Raw genomic sequence first — 20,624 nt, forward strand, 5'->3', positions numbered from 1 at the left:
TTCCACAGTCTCTAAAACAAAGCTTATTTCACCTTTTACACCCACCTAGAACTTACCTAGAGAATGTGTTGTCAAATATCAGTGTGTAGATTCCAGGGTTTCTGACTTTCACCTGTCCTCTGATAGTTTCCTTATGAGAGTTGCAGCGAGTCATAGGGATAAGAACCTGGAATTGAATACAAATCAAAATGAAGCTTGCTATTTGCCCTAAAAATTGACATTTGCCTTCAGAAAAGCATTTAGACTTCAACCATCTTGAAACTCCCAGAGTGCATATATGCCTGCAAAACTAATTATTTTAAGTGATGAGCATTAAAACCTCACCCAAACTAAAATCTCACAGTGAGACATCTGATAATCTCTTTACAGCAATAACCTATAAATCTCTGCTTTAGAGACAGAATTAAATCCCAATGTTTTAAATGTTAATCTAAGCAACTTTACTAACATCAGCTGCTGCTACCTTAAGTGCATATATTGAAGACCAAGACTTAGCTAAGCATGTCTTTTAATATATGCTTTTATACTCCTTGTATTATAAAATAAGCTTTCTCAGCAAATCCTAATTGTTTATCTGAGCTTACAGCAAAAGTGTGTGTATCTATGATTGATTCTATGTGTCTTGCTGTAAAACCCTAGCACAGCTGTCAGAAGAGCAGCTGACATAGATCAAGAATGACCCTATAAAACTCAAAAGTTATATCAAATAAATGTATCAAGACAAAAGCAACATTCACATTTCATTTGGCTTTCAGATTAGGAGATATTTTACATGGAGTTGGTAACCATGGAGTGAATTAACACATGCTATATAAATGTCTTATTCCCCTAGTAAATCACAGCTGTAGAGTTCCCCCTACCATGGTGGATTAAACCAACAGCTGCCTTGTTTTCAGTAAAACTCTGCAATTACTTGAGTAAAATAGATTCACTTAATCCATAATCCTCATGATATATGGACAGTACATATAAAAACTGGTACCTTGGTCATTGGCAAATCAATTTTAAACAACACATAAGTTTTGTAAGAAATGTAGATAATCTAAGCAATTTATGTTTCCTTGTGGCTTCTGCTCAAGAGCTGGCAAATTGCCCCTAAAGAGCTTACAAATTAACTAAGACTGAAAAAGGGGAAAAAAAGAATTTTGCAGGCTTAGAACTTCCGGTTTTGTTTAATTATAGTGGGTGAATTTCAGATGCAATCAGTAGAAGCTACAGTGCTTTTCAACTCAAGTTTTGCAGGCAACACTAAATAACTAAAGGCGTAGCCCTGCCTTTAGCAGAACTGCAGCTTAACTGGAGGAACAAATCTTTAATGCAATAGCAACTGGCATTCTGATGAGACCTCCTAGTGATACTTGCTGATTCCTTTAGGCAGCCGATGTAGAGTGCTACAGTCTCTAAGGTAGTAAGGAAACAAAGCTCTTACTTTGCACTGATCCAGTGGTGTGTCTTCAGATTCTTGGTAGACAACGCTGAAGGATATGCTTTTGGGGTCTGATGAAAAGATCCAGCTAATTGTTAGCCCCGTCTCTGTAACAGTGATGGGAATGATACTGTAGGTGCTGGATTTAATGAACAGCTCTCTGTTGCTTTCTCCAAAGTTTATGATCTCTTCCACTGTAAGGGGTATTTTGATCCTGTAAGTGAGAAAAATATAATTACTTGAAGAGATCCAGTCCACTTACTCAGACAAATCCACTAATCAAAAAATCATTATTTTGCATTTATTTGGGGCAGACTCCACAGCATATTTGGGACAGGTCCACAAGATGCACGAAAATTCAGCCTTAGAAGAAGGCAAAAGCTACAGAAAAGCTGACTGATATTAAGAACTTTCACTGCTCTGGCAAATGTGAATTTTGTTAACTTATTTATTTCATTTTGACTAGAGAAAACCAGTGCTAGAATAAAGACTTTTAGAGGCACTACAATAAAAAAGGAGTCTGCTGACCTCTACTGTTCTTTTTAAACAAAAATTTAAACAAAAAATAAGTTACCTAATTTATTCATCTTTCTAACTATCATTTGTACAGGAAATGGGGATCAGGAGTACAGAGGGGATGGATGGAGGAAATGTGAATAGCAGCTCTGTCTAGATCCTTTGAATAACTTAATGCTACATCTTGGTCTATTTTACCCAAACAAGCTGTAAAAAAGCTGACTCAAAATACTTCCAATTGAAAAGGAAGTTCTTAGCACCTAGATGAAGCATTATCTAGGTGCCAAAGTCCTAAAGCATTATATGAGCCGGCCTCATTCTGATATCTATTTCAGACTGCAAATAGGTCCAACCAGCACTGCATGCCTGACTTGTCCCTGCAGTCTCTTTTAGAGACTGCTAGAACTGCAGAGCCCTCTAAGCCCCCTTCCTGTTGACAGTACCTCCCTTCTAAGAGTAGAAAGGAAGATTTTCTGATGTGATGTGGACCTACATCTTTCCTTCTTGTTCCCCACTTGCACTAAGGTTTTGTAGGACTGAAGAGAGAGGACAAGGCTCATTGCTGCTTCTCTGTGTAGTTGAGTTATACTCTCTCATCCTCCTCAGATCAACTTCTACTGTAGGACACAAGGGATCAGCTCTTCCGGGAGCCTGCAAGACTTGTGCTCACATAGCTGATATCTGATCTCAGCCTTTAGTCTTTCAACCTCGAAGTAATGAAACTGTTCCGCTTACATGATTTCTCCTGACTTCAACAAGCATATCTCAGCATCTTGAGCAAGTTGCCACTCTTCAGATTCATCAAAGGTTGAAGAATTACATGTACTGTTTCTAGAACAAGGAAAAAAAGGAAAATCATGATTGTCTGAATAGTATGTGGTCAAATACCATCTGCATGCTGATGCCTTCCTAAAATAGAAACACTTTGATAGTCCTAATACCAAATTCTAGGGTTCTTATTTTGCACATTCTAGTCACAAAACTGCCTGGGCAAAACTGCAGCCCTGTTTGCTCACCACTGGGCACAAACATAAAACTGTTTCCTATCCTGGTTTCATGAGCTAAGAAGAATACATAAGTAGACCCAAAACATCTCTTCTGCAATCATAAGATAAATTCACTGTTGAGACACTGTCAGGTTTTAAAGATTTCCTGGCAGGTGGAAACTTCATGGAGGACAGACACAAGCAAAACAGTCCGCACTTGTCCCTTAATCAAACCTGGCAAAGGGATAAGACATTTCCCTGGAGTTAATCTGTGAGGTGTTTTAGCATATAATCCATTTCCTTACTCTGACAATTGCACATAAAACATATTTTATCACTGTAGAATCGCTACCATCTTCTTTCATACAAGAAATAATGTATGATTTGAACACAAATACACTAAAGAAGCTGTTACGAGATGACAAAGCAGGACGTCTCCTCCACACCATGATGTGTCCAGAAGAGCAGAGGAAAAGGATGGAAGAACCTGCTACCTACTCCTTACCTCCAAAAGGGTGTACGCTTTGGGTGACCAATGGAGTAGCATCAGTTAGGAATTACAGGGTTGGAAACAGGGAGTAGGATGAGTTGGAGACTCAGTAAACAAATACTGATAGTTTCCAAGTAAGTTAGAGCTTCTCTAACTAGCTCTTGTTTTGCTTCTCAGCATTTCAGCAGGTTGGTAACTGAGCCAATAAGGCTGTCATTCGCAGAAAAAATGCCAAGGATTCTTATATACAAGAAACCAGCTGGTCAGTTCCTTCCAAAAACCATTGGAACCTAACAAAATGTAGTATCATATGCACTTCTGGACCACCAGGTGTAATCACGCTCCAAAAGGGCATAATTGCCATACTTGCTGTAGAGCAATTCTCAAAAGTACTGCACAGTTTAGCATTTTCTTTTAAATCCAATGGGACATTTCTCCATAAGAGCAGGAGAAAATATCTCCAGGTAACAGCTCCTTCAGCTTGTCACTCACTAGCAGCATCTGAATATACTGTGGCAGCACACGCAACCAGGTGTAAGTCTAGTGTAGTGGCATTATTGGTTGGAAACGTGAAGAATTTACTTTAATGACTGCAAATTAGGCTGCACCCACTGTCTACATATTTCCTGAAGTCAAAGCACTGTTACCTGCAGAATTAATGCTCTATTATGCCTGTTTTCTTATTCCTGTAGCCCCTTGGATAACTTTTGACTTCTTCAGACTCATGCCACTACTGTTAAATACCCTAAAGAGACAGTTGGGATATGCACAGAACACTTCCAGCTGTAATTAAGTGCAAGAACTTGAGCTATAACCAAACACTACCTCCAAGTTGAAATGTAGGAATGACATACTACAGGTTGGTCCATAAAGGTTAATGCAACATCTATGCAAATACTTAGCAAGTGATAAAAATAATTTCATTGTTAATTATCTTTATAGTTAAGATAGTTAAGAAAACTGATTCTGAAAAAAAAACACCTTAGAAAAATAAACTGTAGCTTGTAAACCTATATGTATATTTTGCTTGCATAGTAGGAACAGCAACAGATTTCATGCTGTGACCCATGTAAGTCTCTCTTCCCACCATGATAACTACGCAGCTTTAATTTCACAGCCTTGAATTAATGTAGACAAAGAGAACTACATGACTACAGGCTTCCCAGAAGTGTCAAACTCCACGATTTATTACACAACACCATTAGAGTTCATTATTTATTATTTCATTAATTTCACGCTTTGTTTGGAACTCCAAAATGTAAATTAAATCCCAGGACCAATATATTTTCCATGTTCTCCTCTAACACATGATTTTCCTTATTCCTGCTGCTGCAACCAGTACATGGTTAGGTGGTTAGCTTTACACTTGGCTGCTCCAACCAATAAATTCATCACACATGTACTCACTGTAGGCTAAGGAAATGTTAAGTCTCTCACTTCGTCTATTAAACCAAAGTGCATTATAATCACAAAACAAATCCTCCTTCTCTGTATGATATCCCACTGAGTCCAACAGTCTAAATTGAGGTCTGCTAGCCTATGTGGAAAATATAAGAAACAGTCTCAGGACTTAAATGAAGCTCTTGTCCCCTTGACCAGAGAATTTATTCTTGCATGACCTATTCACCCTATGTGGCAGCATTAAGATGTTCCTCCAGCTTGCCAGGTCCCCAGCTTATGAATATGTATCCTTTATCTATTTAAACAGTCTGGACTTGTTTCTTTTCTTTTTCTTTTCTTTTTTTTTTTTTTTTTAATGAAATGAAGTGGGGATGAAAAGCAGGATGAAGTGAAGCATGGAAAAGACACTACAGGAGGAAGAGAACAGCTCTCATTCAGCAAATCCTCAAGACACAGGTTGTCACAGGCTGGTGGAGCATTTTGAAGAAGTATCACTTCATGCCTGTCCTGTTCTTATGCTCTTTCTCAGGCACCTGCTGTTGGTCACTGGCCCTCAGGTGGATGGTCTTGTCCAGTATGCCTGTTCTTATACATGGGAAGCATTTCTAACAAATGATACTAAAAATGCTGTGGTCAACATCATACATGGCTTTGGGAAGTAGAAGTAAGAAGTCTCTTTCAGAATTAAATCCTGAAGGAAGCTGGTTCAACTCTGCACTTGGCAGTTTTCTGCTTTCATAAACACCTGAGCTCTAAGAGCTGTAGCTATGTGACTGAGGTGTTGGCTTCACGTGGCTGAGCAGTGAAATCCCCAAAGCCATCTGCCTGTCAGTAGCGCAGTGATTTCTGGAGAGAACTTCAGTCATCCAGGGTGAGAATCTTACCGAATTCTGTGAAAGCCAGAAACCTGAAACGGAGAGTGGAGGCTGTACAGAGCTCCTAACAGCTCCTTAGCCCAGCAAACACATCTGAAAATGCAAAGAAACAATCAAAGGCATTAAGCTGAAATGCACCAATGATTCCCTGGGCCTGCTATTATCTAGCAGGTCAGAACCACCCCAAGCACCCTGACTTAGTTATTAGCCTTCCCCTCCAGCCCAACAATGAACAAGAAAAAGAAAGACGATGGTGAAGAAAGGATGCCACAGACTGCCCTTGACATGGGCAAGAAAAGAGGCATGATTTGGGGTGGGACATGGAGGATACAGAGCTCACTGTTTTTAACAGGGTGCATGACAGTGACTTTGCATGGTGTATGGATGGGAAAGGGATGGGAAAGTTATGAGCAAACCCTGACATATGTTGGGATGGGAAAGCATCACACAGACAACTGATGGGAAAAAACCATGGACTGACATGAAGATCCACCACCATGTGCTGTGGGTGACCTGCTTATTGGTACATAGGAAATCCCACCTATTTCTCAAAAAAAAAAACTCTGTATGATTTAACTACGCTATATCATGCATGGAAAAAACAAACTAAAAAAAAAAAAAAAAAACAACCAAAAGAAGAAACAATACAAAAGAACTCTCCTGCCTTAAAATTGGTTTTAAAATTGGTTACACTCTACCTGTAAGACCAGAGGCAATACACAGAAGGCAAACTAGGCAAACAATTGTGACAAAGGGATATTTCCATGCTCCAAGGGACAGCATGCAAAATCTTATGAGTTTTTTGTTGGTTTTTTTTTTTCAGTATTGTTATAGGGAAGAGGTTTGGCAAAGGTTCTGAGATGCAGACAGCTTTCAAATGCTCATTTGCAAAAGGTAAAGAATAAGTGATTAGGGATTACCACGGTACTTTAAAGTCCCTTCCCCAGCAGGAGGCAGCAAACAAGACTTCGAGAATCAAGACTACAAACACTGCCCAAATATCCAATATACTGCACAGTCTGTAGACCACCAAGGCTACAGCCACCTCTGCGGTTAACACTAGTTTAGATACCTTTGAATTTTTTCTTTGCACAGTTCGTTAGAGGCTATTACAAGGAAACTGAGGCAGAATTATAGGAGAGGTATAGCAGAGGCTGTTTCTGGCATGGGTTTACATCACTATCCACCAGGAACCCAGGCCCTTTCAGCAGAGCTGTTCCCTAGCCCTCTATGCCCAGCCTGTATCTCCACAGAGGCTGCTCCATCCCAGAGCCTGCAGGTTCCCTGCAGCTGGGGTGGTTTCTGCACACAGGGAGCTTCACAGCTATACAATTAAATGTTTTCAGACTGACCTGTGCAGAAGTAACAGCTAACCTCACAGCCCGCTCCCTGAGATGAACTCACACAGCCCACCTCGGATTTTACTGTTTCTGTGCCGGAAAGGGCTTCTTTGAGCAGTCCATCAAAAAGATATTATATGGAAATACAGATTATGAAACGAAGGAAACAGGTCAAATTACAGGTAGGTTAGCAAGGAGAAATGAAATATCTGTGAGTTTCTTTTGATCCTGAATGCAGGACAAAGGGTTGAATACTGCTGATAATGCAGTCATTTTTGGCAAAAAGTTTATTAGAAGTTACAGAATTGATCCCAAGATTTATTGTGTAGGGATAAGGGCAAATGGATGTTGGGAGGGAGAGTAGTGGTCTCCCTGGGAAGACCATCCCTGCCCATTAAGTCTGAGAAAGGAGCATCTCTGGTGACTTCAGGTCACTGGGAACCAGGCTGACCAGAGTAGTTTAGACGAGTTCTCCATAAATACATGATTAAGACATTTCAAAAGTGACATTTTCTGGTTTTAGGGAGTTTAAATGGGCCTTGGTGTTAGAAAGGGCCAATCGCTGGCCCTCTGCAGCACAGTGGGAACTTTATCTTTTCTCAAGGCAGACATTCACACTGCTTTAGGGTACAGATGCTACCACATAGCTTAGCCACTGCTGTATCAACCTCCTACTCTGTTCTGCATCTGAAAATAACTGATAAAAGCAGGTGGTCGTCACAACCCATTGCTCCTCAGTTTGACCAGAGCAGTTTGTGAATATTTAGCACCTTGCTCCACATTTCTTTCTCGGAGGCAGAGAAATTGCTTCCACATGCAATGAAGCACAAGGAACAACTCAGTTATAAAGGGCATCACAGAGCCTTGTTTAGTAGTCTTATTTCAGTAAATGATGCTGCAGGATTAAGTAAAATTTAGGGTTGTCTGTTTTTTTTTTTTAAATACACATTTGCAGGTTCCAAACTCAAGTACTCAGAGGTACAAGCACACTGCAAGTCAGAGTCCCAGAAGCACTCCAGCAATGGTACCACAGGCTGCTGCAAAGATCTAACTGCATGGGCTGCTTTCTCTGAATACTGTTTCCCTCCCTTGCAGAATCAAGAGACATTCAAACTGCTCTACATTACGACTCATTAGTTAAGGCCTTTCAGCCAACCTTAATGATTCAGAGGTGATTTCTACTAATTTTACACTGAGTAATATCTTGTAGTAAGATTAGTGTCACAGAAACATTCTCTGTAGCTCAAGAGAGAGGGCATTTAACTTTTGGACTAAATCTTTAAAAACCTGTCCTACTAAAGGTTTAATTTACCAGGTAAACATCTTGCAAAGATGGCTGTTAGAAATACATTAATGAAAATCCTTCATATTTCCAGTAAGTCATTTGAAGGGGAAAGGAAGAAGTGCCACCATATGATGATGTGACTAATATCTAAAAAAACAAGATGAGGCTGAACTGAACCCCAGGTGCTCACTTGCTGAGACCATGCCTTTCAGGACAGGTCCAACCCAAGCACTGGCACTCAGAGCCTGCAATCTGAGCCCAAAGGCTAGATTTGGCAAAACGAATTCTATTTCTCTCATGGGTTTCCCCAGAAAGCCTAAACTCAAACACTAAAGCACTGATGTATTTGAAAGCTTAATCCTTACTGTTTTCAGAAGCTTCTTTGTAATTGTCTTTTGAGTATGCTTTTGAGTCCCCAACAGTATAAATCTGGTAACAAATGATGTATTCAAATCCACCAGCTGTTGTGTTTGGGTCTTGATTGTTAAGCCAATCCTCTTAAGCAAATAAGATTTGCTTTTGTCTATCATGGATGCTTTACTACAACTCTTATCTGTTAGAACTTAGGATTTTTCCTGTCTCCTGGATGCATTAGGATTTAATTGCTTGCTGAGTAAAAAAAAAATCTCGATGTGTCTCCTTAAAGGCTGCCTTTAAAAAGAAGGCAGCATGGCAACTACAGATGCTGCTAACTTTTATTATAACTTCTCCATCACTGGTCCCAATGAAAAGAGAAGTGAGAATTTTCATATTTACAAGAGTCTTCCTGCTCTGTATATATTCAGTTCCTATATATTTCATCCTTGGCCTAGCAGAAAATGCACTGGTCTTTGCCAGTTTTCCACGTGAAACTGAAGATGCTGACAGACATGTTTTTGCTACACTTGGCTATAGCTGATGGATCTTCCTTTGGATGCTGCCACTCTGGGGATATTCTGATACTCAGGAGTGGACTTTAGGCACCACAGCATGTTGTATTATATGGAGCTGGTATACACTTCAATGTTAACTCTAATGTCTATCACCTTTGACTGGCTTATTGCTATCACTTTTGCCACTGAAACACATGTGTCAAACCAAACAACAAATGACATGGGGCAAATTAATCTGTGTCTTGATCTCAGTGATCATGCTAGCATTTGCCACAGAATCCTTTTTAGTGAGGTGTTTAATATTGATAAGGTGTTATGTCAGGAAGAATAGCCAAACCATTGCACAGAATTGGTTCTTGAAGTGACTCTTGCATATTTTATTCCTGTGCTAGCCATGATCATCAGCTACTCACTAATTATTAGAACCTTACTGCATGCCAGAATTCTTCAAAAGAACAAATCTATAAAAAATATTTTCTATAGTTGACCTGTTTATCCTCTTTCAGTTACCCTATACTTTCTTGAGACTGATAATTAACACAGAGTGGAGCTTTAACTTGAATAGCAGTTTTGAACATGCAATTATCATAACAGGAACTCTTGCTTATTTCCATGGCTGTCTTAACCTTGTTCTGCATTTCTTCATGGGGATAAAAATCAGAAGGTACTTACATAAAATTATTAAAAACTCAAGATGATTGGAAGTTGGCAAATATCACCCCAATCCATAAAAAAGGCTGCAAGGCTGACCCTGGTAACTACAGGCCTGTCAGCCTGACCTCGGTGCCTGGCAGAGTTATGGAGCAGATCATCCTGTGTGCAATCACACAGCAGCTACAGGATGGACAAGGGATCAGACCCAGCCAGCACCGGTTTAGGAGGGGCAGATCCTGTTTGACCAACCTGATCTCCTTTTATGATCAGGTGACTCACCTGGTAGATGAGGGGAAGGCTGTGGATGTGTCTATCTGGACTTCAGCAAAGCCTTTGACACTGTCTCCATAATATACTCCTGGAAAAGCTGGCAGCCCATGGCTTGGACAGGGGCACTCTGTGCTGGGTTAGGAACTGGCTGGAGGGCCGGGCCCAGAGAGTGCTGGTGAACGGGGCTGCATCCAGCTGGCGGCCGGTCACCAGTGGTGTCCCCCAGGGATCAGTGCTGGGCCCAGTCCTGTTTAACATCTTTATCGATGACCTAGATGAGGGGATTGAGTCCATCATCAGCAAATTTGCTGATGACACCAAGTTGGGAGGGAGTGTCAACCTACCAGAAGGCAGGAGGGCTCTGCAGAGGGATCTGGATAGACTGGAGAGTTGGGCTGACTCCAATGGGATGAAGTTCAACAAGGCCAAGTGCCGGGTCCTGCACTTTGGCCACAGCAACCCCTGCAGCGCTACAGGCTGGGCAAGGAGTGGCTGGAGAGCAGCCAGGTGGAAAGGGACCTGGGGGTGCTGATCGACAGGAAGCTAAACATGAGCCAGCAGTGTGCCCAGGTGGCCAAGAAATCCAATGGCATCCTGGCCTGGATCAGGAACAGTGTGGCCAGCAGGAGCAGGGAAGTGATCCTTCCCCTGTACTCTGCGTTGGTGAGGCCGCACCTTGAGTATTGTGTTCAGCTCTGGGCCCCTCAGTTCAGGAAGTATATTGAGGTGCTGGAGCGGGTCCAGAGAAGAGCAATGAGGCTGGTGAAGGGACTTGAGCACAAGTCCTATGAGGAGAGGCTGAGGGAGCTGGGGTTGTTTAGTCTGGAGAAGAGAAGGCTTAGAGGTGACCTCATCACTCTCTTCAACTACCTGAAGGGAAGTTATAGCCAGGTGGGGGTTGGTCTCTTCTTCCAGGCAACCAACAACAGGACAAGGGGACATGGGCTCAAGCTCTGCCAGGGGAAGTTTAGGTTAGATGTTAGGAAGAAATTCTTTACAGAGACCCTCTCTGATCAGGCATTGGAACAGCCTGCCCAGAGAGGTGGTGGATTCACCATCCCTGGAGGTTTTTAAAAAGAGATTGGACATGGCCCTTAGTGCCATGATATAGTAATTAGAGTTGGATTAGGGGTTGGACTTGATGATCTTGGAGGTCTTTTCCAACCCAATCTATTCTATGATTCTATGATTCTATGTATCAAACAACAAGTTATGGCTAAACAATGGCAAACCACTGAACAGGAAGACTCTCAACCTACTTCTTCAAATAATGCAGATGCCACAAGCTACAAAAATTGCCTAGAAAATCTGTCAACTATTTCACTGTTTCCATTTCACTTTGTTTGTAAAAACTGAGAAAGGCAGCCTGAGTGAAAGAGGAAATACAATGCCATTGGTAAACACTGTGATCAACTTTAGACCAACCTATCTTAATCATGATAATTCAGTGTCTCCTGCTTTTCCAGTCAAAGCTGCTACCTGAGTTAGCTGTGCAGACCCCATGCTTCATAACATAAAGCTAACTTGAATTTCCTGACTCCTAAATCTTTGGCATGCTGTTTTTCATGAATGCTATTTGTTAGTAAAAGCTTTTATGAGTTTTGTTTCAAATATATTACATATTCTAGTTCAGCTTTTCATTGCTCATTTCATGAGAATCCCTGGATTAAAATCAATTATACATTTCAATCTTCATGCTGGGTTTCCTGTGTGGTTGTTTGTTTGGTTTTTTTTTCCCATTTAGGAGAAGTTCTCTACACATAATCCTTTAGTATTCATCTAAAGTTTCTGTAATAAAGCAGCATTTTCATCTGCCTTTCATCTAATATCAGGTCTGAACATCCCCTACACAGCTTTGTATTTTACTTCTGATAACAGAGCTTATGGTGCCTGTTGACCAGACCCCTTGTAAACACAAGGGACATCATGTCACATGTGGCCTCCAACACTATGCACTGCTTCCTTAGATGCAAACTGTCACATCCTCATTCCCACACATCCTTTGCTCCATGACATCTTTCCAGTCTGTGGGCTGCTTGCGATGAAGGCAGGATTGGGTCTGGCCCAAAGGCTGAAAGTCCTTTGCATTATTACATCTTTAAAATACCAGTTTAAACTGTTTCAAGCCATTTTTAAACAATCACACTCACTCTGGATATTCCTTTTCTCCTCATTAACTCTCAGTCCTTCCTACCAGAGCAATGCAGCTCAGTGGGTACCTGACCCTTAATGGCACCATTGTGTCCATGTCCCTTTTCCCCTTAGAAAACAGCTGCTTAGGCAATCCTTTCCTTACTACACAATCTCTCGTTTCTCCTACAGTGAAATATCCCTAAAATAAAACCAGGAAGCAACATGCTGTGCTTTCACATGTGTGTGGCAAGTAAAGCTGCTATCCCAACAGACAGCAAGGCAGGCATTGCCAGCAAGCGGGTGACAAGAGGTGCTCCGGTCCCCAACCCTTCCTGGCTGCTTCTTCATAGGGCAGTGAATGCTTTGCCACATTCAGTTTCCCCTTCTGGCTACGCTGGCACCCAGCCATGTTAGTTGTAACTGGGTCAGCAAAGAGTGTTACGAGTCTTTTTTAAGGAAAAAAAGAATGCGAAACAAAGCAACCACAGTGCAGATAGGCTGAGATGTTCTTTCTACCACTACCAAGGTGTGAATAAACCCTTTGTTTCTGTACCAAGGTAGTGGCAAATTTGGTGTGGGTTTTTTTTTTTCTTCTTTTTTTACTCTTCTGCTGTCTATGATCTTGGTTCTGCTGCTGCAATGTGTATAGCAGGCATGTAATAATGTCTGTGATATGTAGAAGTGGAAACACGGTGCACTGGTTTACCCTGAGGACTTTGATCCAGTGCTATACACTACCCTGACCTTTGTTTTAGAACATAATCTGCAAATGTGAATGCTTTAGAAATAAAAGAGTTTAAAAATACGACACTTCAAAAGAAAACCCGTGAGCCTTGAAGTATCTACAGCATCTACCACAATTACACAACTTAGCTTCTCACATTAAGATTTTGATCAGGTTGCTCCAAACACACATAACAGACCTGAAAGAATGAAGCAACTGCTGTTTAATCCTAACCTGTAGGAAAGAGCCGCTTCAAGGTCAGCCAGAGTTATGCTGGTACATCAGCTATCTTATCACGCACCTGTGCAGTTCATGACCAAGGTGAGTTTTAATTGATTCTTAACTGACCTGTACCAATAAAGGCAGACTCTCAAAATTTGCTGTTATGAAATATTTTTGTTGTAATTGCTTTGTGTCTCTTCAAGGAAAGAACTACAGTGGCAGGCTAGGTGAAGAAAACAAGTGAAAAATAAAGTAACAGAGCAGTAGGCACCAAAAGTGGGGACAAATAGAAACAGGAATATCCTTTATGATAATTCACTTCTTTGAGCAGAAACTCGTATTTCCAATCCAGAAAGGACTCACACCTAGAATAGGTATGGTCAGTGTGACTGTTAGTCAGCCAGAGTAAGGTCACAAGAAACTATGTCAACAGAACGTATCTGTCACAGGTCTTCTATTTGGACCTTTCTTCTATTTGGACCTTTCTTCTATTTGGACTTTTCCTCTCTTGGCTGCTCATCTCCGTCATTTATAAAGCTGCACCAGTTACTTCACATCTCTGGCAAAACTCAACAAAGAAGTCTGGCCTGAAAACTTACTTATTTGTACGTATTCCTCAGACCTGCATCTAGCAAGGACAATATTGGATCCTTTGTGTCTTCCCCAGGCACAATATCAAAGCAAATTCTGCTCAAAGTATTCAATTTCATGCAAAGAGAACATTATTGGAATGCCAGTGGAGACTAACCAAAGTTTCCATCAGGCCACATTTAGCTGGACACTTTCAAAAACCAATAAAGACTATAGGTCTACATGAAGTTCAAGGTGTTCAGTCTAGTACAGCCAAGAAATCTGCAGCAATGAAACTCAGAAAGTAACTGAACTGCAGATCCCTGAAGTGGGGGAAATTTTTTAGTACATCTGCCATGGGCTGCTGTCAAAGACAGAACAGAGGGTTAGCAGAATCTTTGCTCATTCTCCAGTATAGTGGCTCTGGCACATTTACTCTCAAACCCCCAAAGCATTTTGTGCTGTATTATCTGCTCATTTGCTAAGCGACACTCAAGCTTTAGGTACACGTACAATGCTCACCACAGAAACAAGTGAGAAAACTGTGCTGTCACAATCAACACTGTGCTCTGCTGTTTTTCTCTCAACACGTACCACAGGCACCACACCACCATCTGACTCATTTATCAGTTTCTAGATATCTCCCATAACACAAAACCACACAATCAACATGAGATAATCAAGTCATCTGCAGTGTAAGAAGGCCGTTCTCCTCTCCAGTGTTCAGGCTAGTGAGACCTTACAGGTGTCATGGGAAAGGGCAGGTGTGGTTTGTGTTCTCTGCAAAGAATGTCTCAAGCTCCAAGTATGACCAGAGTAGGACTCTCCACCTGCTCATGAAACTCATAACCAAGAGCAGCAGAAGATAAACCACTATTTCCTGGCTCTCCTGCCTGTAATATGTGAACAAGGGGAGATGGACAACCTGCAAAAGTTTACATGGTGCAAGTAGGTTGTTGCATGGGCACTCATCAAGAATAGTATTCCATTGTTAGTGGCAATCCTTCCTTCTAGCTTGAATACTTTCTGAGACAAGACGAATCTAAATCAATCCCAAACTGAAACAAATGGTGACCCAACTTATTTCTTTTCTTCTGGTTGTTTTCTCCAGAGCTGACTCACCTGTGATATACCCCCTGCAGACAGCACAAATTCAAATTAGTAGTACATTACACCAAACCTACAAAAGCCACCACCACAAACTGCCCCTTTGCAAACAAAGGCAAAACTAAATTCACAGGAGCATTGTGGAGCTCAGTTCATTCATGTATGCCCAGCACATCACAAGCAGAAATATACTGTCAATGCCAACAGTATACAAAAAAGGCAGAATACAGGCAAGTTATTTACCAAGAAACAAAAATATAGAATTTTGAAAAGTATTTTTTACCAAATAAACAAACTGCAAGTCACTGTGGTTTATATCAGAAATGGGTCCACTGAAGGCAAAAGAGTCTAGGTCTGCTTTCTCAGCAACAGACTGGTTACTCTGTGGCTATTTTCAGTTTAGCAATTAGATTTATCATGCTTATTTTTCTGTACAGAAGTAGAGCAAATGCATAATTTAGATGAAATTTTTTCTTCTCAAAAGACAATATATTTTACAGAAATTTTGTAAAATACTTGAAATATTTGAACAATAGTAAACCAATATTTTGTATAAACCTCAATATACATTACACTATAATATTGCAACATAATTTGCAAACCAAGTATTTAGATATTCAGATGAGATCCTCTTCATTGCTAATTCAATGTAGAAATAGATGTAAAAAAAAAAAATTACTGAAATCTACATCCACTCTCCTTTTCTTAAGAAAGAAAGAACAAACTTGTGCCAGATTTAGCTGCACAATTGTTCTTTTTCTTTTCTGTGAGCTGTCATCTTCAAGGTAGAAAGGAATCCTATGGACACAGACAAGTTCTTTCACATTTAGTTCAATGAAGCCTGTCATAAAAAGAGCAGTTCTTTCCTCAGCTTTTCCCCACCTCCTTGTCCAGTTGATATTATGCAGTGGTGAGTCTGACAGTATCACTTCGCTCCTATTACAAGTCGTGTGCGAGACCAGTGATCCAGCTTGGCCTGAATGCTGCTTTAGAGGTGACAGTTGGCCTGATGACAGCACAGAGCTGGGACTATTCCCCTCTGCTGTGGAGAAACGGGTGGAGGGGGAGGATGGAACTGTTTATATTTACTGGATTTGATGCTAACTGTGCAAATAGGTCAAAATTATGTTGTGTTAGTCTAATGAACATGTGGCCTCAGACCAGAGGTGTCTTCTCTTTATGCAGAGGTTAGCTACTCTCACTCAATGGGAAAAAAAAAAGAACATTCTAAAGCAAACCCAAAAGAGTCCCCTCTCCATGAACCAGTGTTTACTCACAAATCTGTCATGCTTTGATCCAGAGACACTCTTTCCATCTGACTTTCATTGTGGAGAGAGTCTGTTTCCTGTACTTGGCACAGCTCCTCATCAGTGATTATATCAAATGCTGCATCATCTGGTGGTTTAGAGGCTTCACTTGCAACTGTGCCATAAAAGGACATGAAAATAAACATAAACAGTATTAGCTGGTTGTCTGGAAAATAAACAATCAAAACCCTTAAGGGGGAGGACTGGGCCATTCTTTTACCTTTACAGAAGCATTAAGTAACTACCAGAACTACTATAAAACCACAGGCTGACTGACACTTATTTAATATACGTACACATTTCTGTCAATAATAATCAAAATCAAAGATGTGATCAGTCCCACCCTGAAAACACTCCATGACCTCCTGCAGGTTGTTGGAGCAGGAGGTGACCTTGTGGTTTCTTGGAGACTGTCAAAGAACCCTACTTATTTCTCCACAGCATACATACAATAAACTAACCAAAAGTCCTCTCAGATGGTGACACAGGCGATTCCAGTGAAGCTGGTGATCCTTCCTGGTTGGCACTGGATCCAGAGTCATCTGTATTGTCCACGATGACTCTAGGCTTACTGAAGCAAGCTTTGCAGCAACGCTCCTTTTTTCCACCAGGTTTTGTCACCATGTAGTTGTTGCAGCAGTAGTAGCAGAAAATGCGACCACACATTCTAGAAATGATTCAAAACCAAAGGTGTTAGAAAAGCACCACATACAGCTGAAACATATCTACGTGACAGAGTCTGGGGCTTTGTCAGAACATTCTTGTTTTCTGCAAAAGAGTGAAAGCTACATCCATGGCAGAACTCATTATACCGACTGTGCTCCTTTCTGAAGTGAAACAAGTTTTCTTGACAAGCACAGGACAGAAATTCACATTCACACTTTGCTACCTTAATAAACAGAGAAAACAGAAAAAAACTAAAAATACTAAAAAAGAAATAAAAATACATTTAAAGACATAAAACAACCAAATGCACATAAACATACAATACAAATAAATAATATTTATACTAAGTACATAGGAAGGAAATATGCTTAATAATATTACACAGGCCAAATCTCATACTGAGGTACAGCAAAACTCTACTTGATTGTAAGGTTTGTAAGAACACATCTATATGTCTCTGCTTCGTAATGACCCCTCTCCCCTGCAGACAAGAAAGAAAAAACAGTATTGGACACATATATGTACATTCATCCCTCCTGCACTCTCCACTCTGAAGTCTCTCAGTATTAAACTGAGAGACTTCAATTAAATATTTTTTAATGAGCATATTAAGATTTTCATGAAGAAAAGCACCCAGCAGGGATGACTGCTACTCATGAAGTTTTAATGGTTTTGTTTTTCATAATCATTTAAATCATTAGTAGGGGAAAACACAAATACCTTTCACAGACTTTAGTAGAAATGAGTAATTTGGAAGTTTTTACCTAAAATGGTTTCATTTTTCACTAATCCCCATGGAAGGCTGTTAATGTTTATATGCAGTTGAAACAGTCCCAGTACTTCTTTCCTCACATGACAAACCAGGTCATGAGGATAAGGAACAGTGAAGAGCCAAACCAAACATATTACTGGAACCCTAAAATGTATCCACTTAAATATATTTTAATAAATCTAGATCAGATAAATAATACTAGAGGAAATAATTTAATATCAACTTTTTAAAAAAAGATTACTCTGCAATTGGTAATTACCTCTGAACATATCTAGTGTAAGTAAAAAAATTTATAATTGCACAGCAGGTTGGAATTTGTTCTGGAATACTTACCTCACAATAGCAAAACCCTCCTAGTGAATATTGTTTAGAGCATGAAGAGACAAGTGCACAGTCCTTCAAAGAAACACACCAGATAGGGTGTGATTATCTTTGTTTCCAGAAATGAGATACTAACAGACTCCCCAGGTCAGAGTTGCATCCAGATCTTTGCCTTAATACATGTCAAGGGACCTTTCCATTAATGTCTCTTACCCCCTTCTAAGCTCGTGTGTTCTTTCAGCCTCTGCAATGTCATGGATCAATGATTCTGATCACTGAATTGCAAACATTAAGAATTGTTTCATCCATGTAGACGATCATACCGAATTTTGCTTTTGAACACTGCAGTACAGTTCAACAAACTGACCTGCAGTGGTGTCGGCGCACCATCCATGAGAACACTCTCTGGCAGTCCAGACAGTGATTCACTTCTGTGTCCCCCTGCCACCTCTGCTCTGCACTGAGCTTCTGCTGGAACTCCAGAGCATCAGACTTTTGCCACAAAGCATCCTTATCTCTGCAGAGACACAGTTAAAAGTTATCAGTGCTGGTTTACTGTTAACTAACCTCAACTCGAATGCTGGTGAAAGCTTCACTGTAAAAATTGCTTCGCTCTAAACTTCTGAGGAGGCTTTCAGAAATAAAGATAGATTAAAAGAAACCACCTGAAGCTTCGGGAAAGACAGGGAGAAAACCATATGCCATGTGGAGAACTATATATTTTTGCAAAACAGACAGCAAATTGAGATAACATTCAGTGTTACATTTTTTTACTGTATTATGGAAATGCAAAATTTCAGCTGCTGATGAATTTGACCATTACTTGCATCTTTAATTCAGGAATACAAGACTGGACCACCTAGGCAGTATCCCTCAACATCCTAATCTAGGATTTTAATTTCTGCTTGCTGTTTGTTTTGATGCCAACCTGATAAGTTCTATCAAACGCTCTTCAAGGAAGTGTTTTGTTCTTGTCAGGTCATCCAGTTCAGCAAATAACTTCTGGTCACTGCTATCTTTGTCTGCTGCCACCTTGCTGAGCTTCTCAGTGTAATCCAGGATCTTCTCTTTTGCTTCATCAGCTTCTTTTTGGATCCTGATCAAATATAAAGGTAATTAAGAATCATTTTTAGCTCATGTGCATTTAAATCTTCCCCATGGAAGAAAGGGCTCCTCTACCCTGATAAACAGGTAGTTTCAGTGAAATTGTTCTCAGTGTGCATATTTTTAAGAGCTCAACAGAATCTCTCCAGTTTTCTGCATCACTGAAAATGCACATAGATCCACCATCTAGTGAACACAGTCAGCAACCAGCAGTTTCTTGGATGGCCTGCTTACAGTAAAGTTTACGAAGGCTACCACACTAGGAATAAAACAGACGATATCAGCAAAAACATAAAAATACATAGGCTTTCGTTAAACCATCAGACTCTGTGTGATTCCACGCCTCAAAGTTCTATTTCTGACTGCCAGATTATCCACACCACACAGGCCCACATTACAGACCTTGAAAACACAGTCTGAGTTAGATAATTAAAGCTGATAAGAAACCTGGCAAAGACAAGAAGGATGTGGTCCCATTCAAATAATTCTTGCTGATTCCCTGAAGCTCATGGAGAGGAGAGAGAAAACAAACAGCCCAAAACCTTAAATTTTCCATTCTTTACAACTCCCTCCAATATTGTTTTAATTTTGTGCTTAACCTATAAGGTAAAAGGAGGTTATAAAAACATCTTTAAGTTTCATGAAAGAAGACATACAATAAATTTAAGTCCTCAGCTAACAATACAATAAAATCTAAACAGCTCATTCACGTGTGCTGCGTAATTTATCTCTTATCCTGAAGCATCAATCTGATATTGCATGTCAGTGCCCATGCACTATTTGCCCTGTATAAACCCTGTGGCACATGGTACTTCATAAACCCCAGCGATTTTCATTATATTTTGGTTGTTGTTCCCTTGCTGGGCTTACAATTAACGGCTTGTGTAAAGAACCCAAACTCTCACCTTTCCAAGAGTTCTCTAAGAGATGTCACCTCCTCTTCCTTCTGCAGCCGAGCAGATTCTGATTCAGACAGCTGCTCTCTTGCTTCATCCAGCTTTCTGGACAAACTCGTGTTTGCAGCCTAGTAAAATAAATTATTGTATTTCCTTACACGTAAAAGTAACACTTTACCGTGCATAGGACAATTACCAGGACAGCTACCAATGTTTCAGAAGAATCAGTTACAGCCACACGACCAATTAAGATATTATTGTATAAGCAGGCAGTAATTAGTTGTGTACTAGTGACTGATTACTTCTGTCACACTGAATAAGAGATAAACTGTACACTAAGAGAGCATTAAGCCTGTAATTGTTGTTAGTCCATGTCAGTTGAGCTTTTGGCTCTTTATCAAGAAAAATCTCTCAAAGATAAATGGCAAAAGAATACACCCTGAAAGCTTTTTCACCACCTAAAAAATTCAAAAGTAAAAAAATAAGTAGGAGAAAAATGTTGTTTATTAAAGCTATATGGAATATGAAGAACAATGGACAACAAAACCAACTTCTTTCACAGCTAGCCTCTCCAGAGTTTCCAAGTATGCCAAACTTGGAGTCCTCAAGGAACATATCCAACTGCATGTAAAGGTGTGTGTATATTTGCTAACAGGCAGGGCCACGGTCAGTAACCTTAACTTCCTT

The 20,624-nt window shown here is 40.3% G+C and overlaps 1 protein-coding gene across 7 annotated transcripts in view; it reads right to left on the reverse strand.

The window, feature by feature from the left end:
- The window catches only part of FYCO1 (FYVE and coiled-coil domain autophagy adaptor 1), a 46,862-nt gene that overhangs the window by 4,033 nt on the left and 22,205 nt on the right, over positions 1 to 20,624 (reverse strand). For 4 of the 7 annotated variants that reach the window (XM_050312381.1, XM_050312390.1, XM_050312397.1 and 1 more), the window contains exons 10-18: positions 19,947 to 20,065; positions 18,866 to 19,033; positions 18,305 to 18,454; positions 16,640 to 16,845; positions 16,149 to 16,293; positions 5,704 to 5,787; positions 2,678 to 2,773; positions 1,430 to 1,640; positions 57 to 166 (exon numbers count right to left, since the gene is read on the reverse strand). In XM_050312381.1, coding sequence (XP_050168338.1) covers positions 57 to 166; positions 1,430 to 1,640; positions 2,678 to 2,773; positions 5,704 to 5,787; positions 16,149 to 16,293; positions 16,640 to 16,845; positions 18,305 to 18,454; positions 18,866 to 19,033; positions 19,947 to 20,065 — 1,289 coding nt within the window. Of the gene's footprint in view, positions 1 to 56; positions 167 to 1,429; positions 1,641 to 2,677; positions 2,774 to 5,703; positions 5,788 to 15,528; positions 15,914 to 16,148; positions 16,294 to 16,639; positions 16,846 to 18,304; positions 18,455 to 18,865; positions 19,034 to 19,946; positions 20,066 to 20,624 lie in introns of those variants that run through there. The other 3 variants (XM_050312424.1, XM_050312407.1, XM_050312416.1) reach the window with 2 other exon arrangements.

The sequence above is a fragment of the Myiozetetes cayanensis genome, unplaced genomic scaffold (genome assembly GCF_022539395.1).
Source record: "Myiozetetes cayanensis isolate MyiCay16 unplaced genomic scaffold, myiCay2020 scf1, whole genome shotgun sequence".
In the NCBI taxonomy this organism is placed as follows: domain Eukaryota; kingdom Metazoa; phylum Chordata; class Aves; order Passeriformes; family Tyrannidae; genus Myiozetetes; species Myiozetetes cayanensis.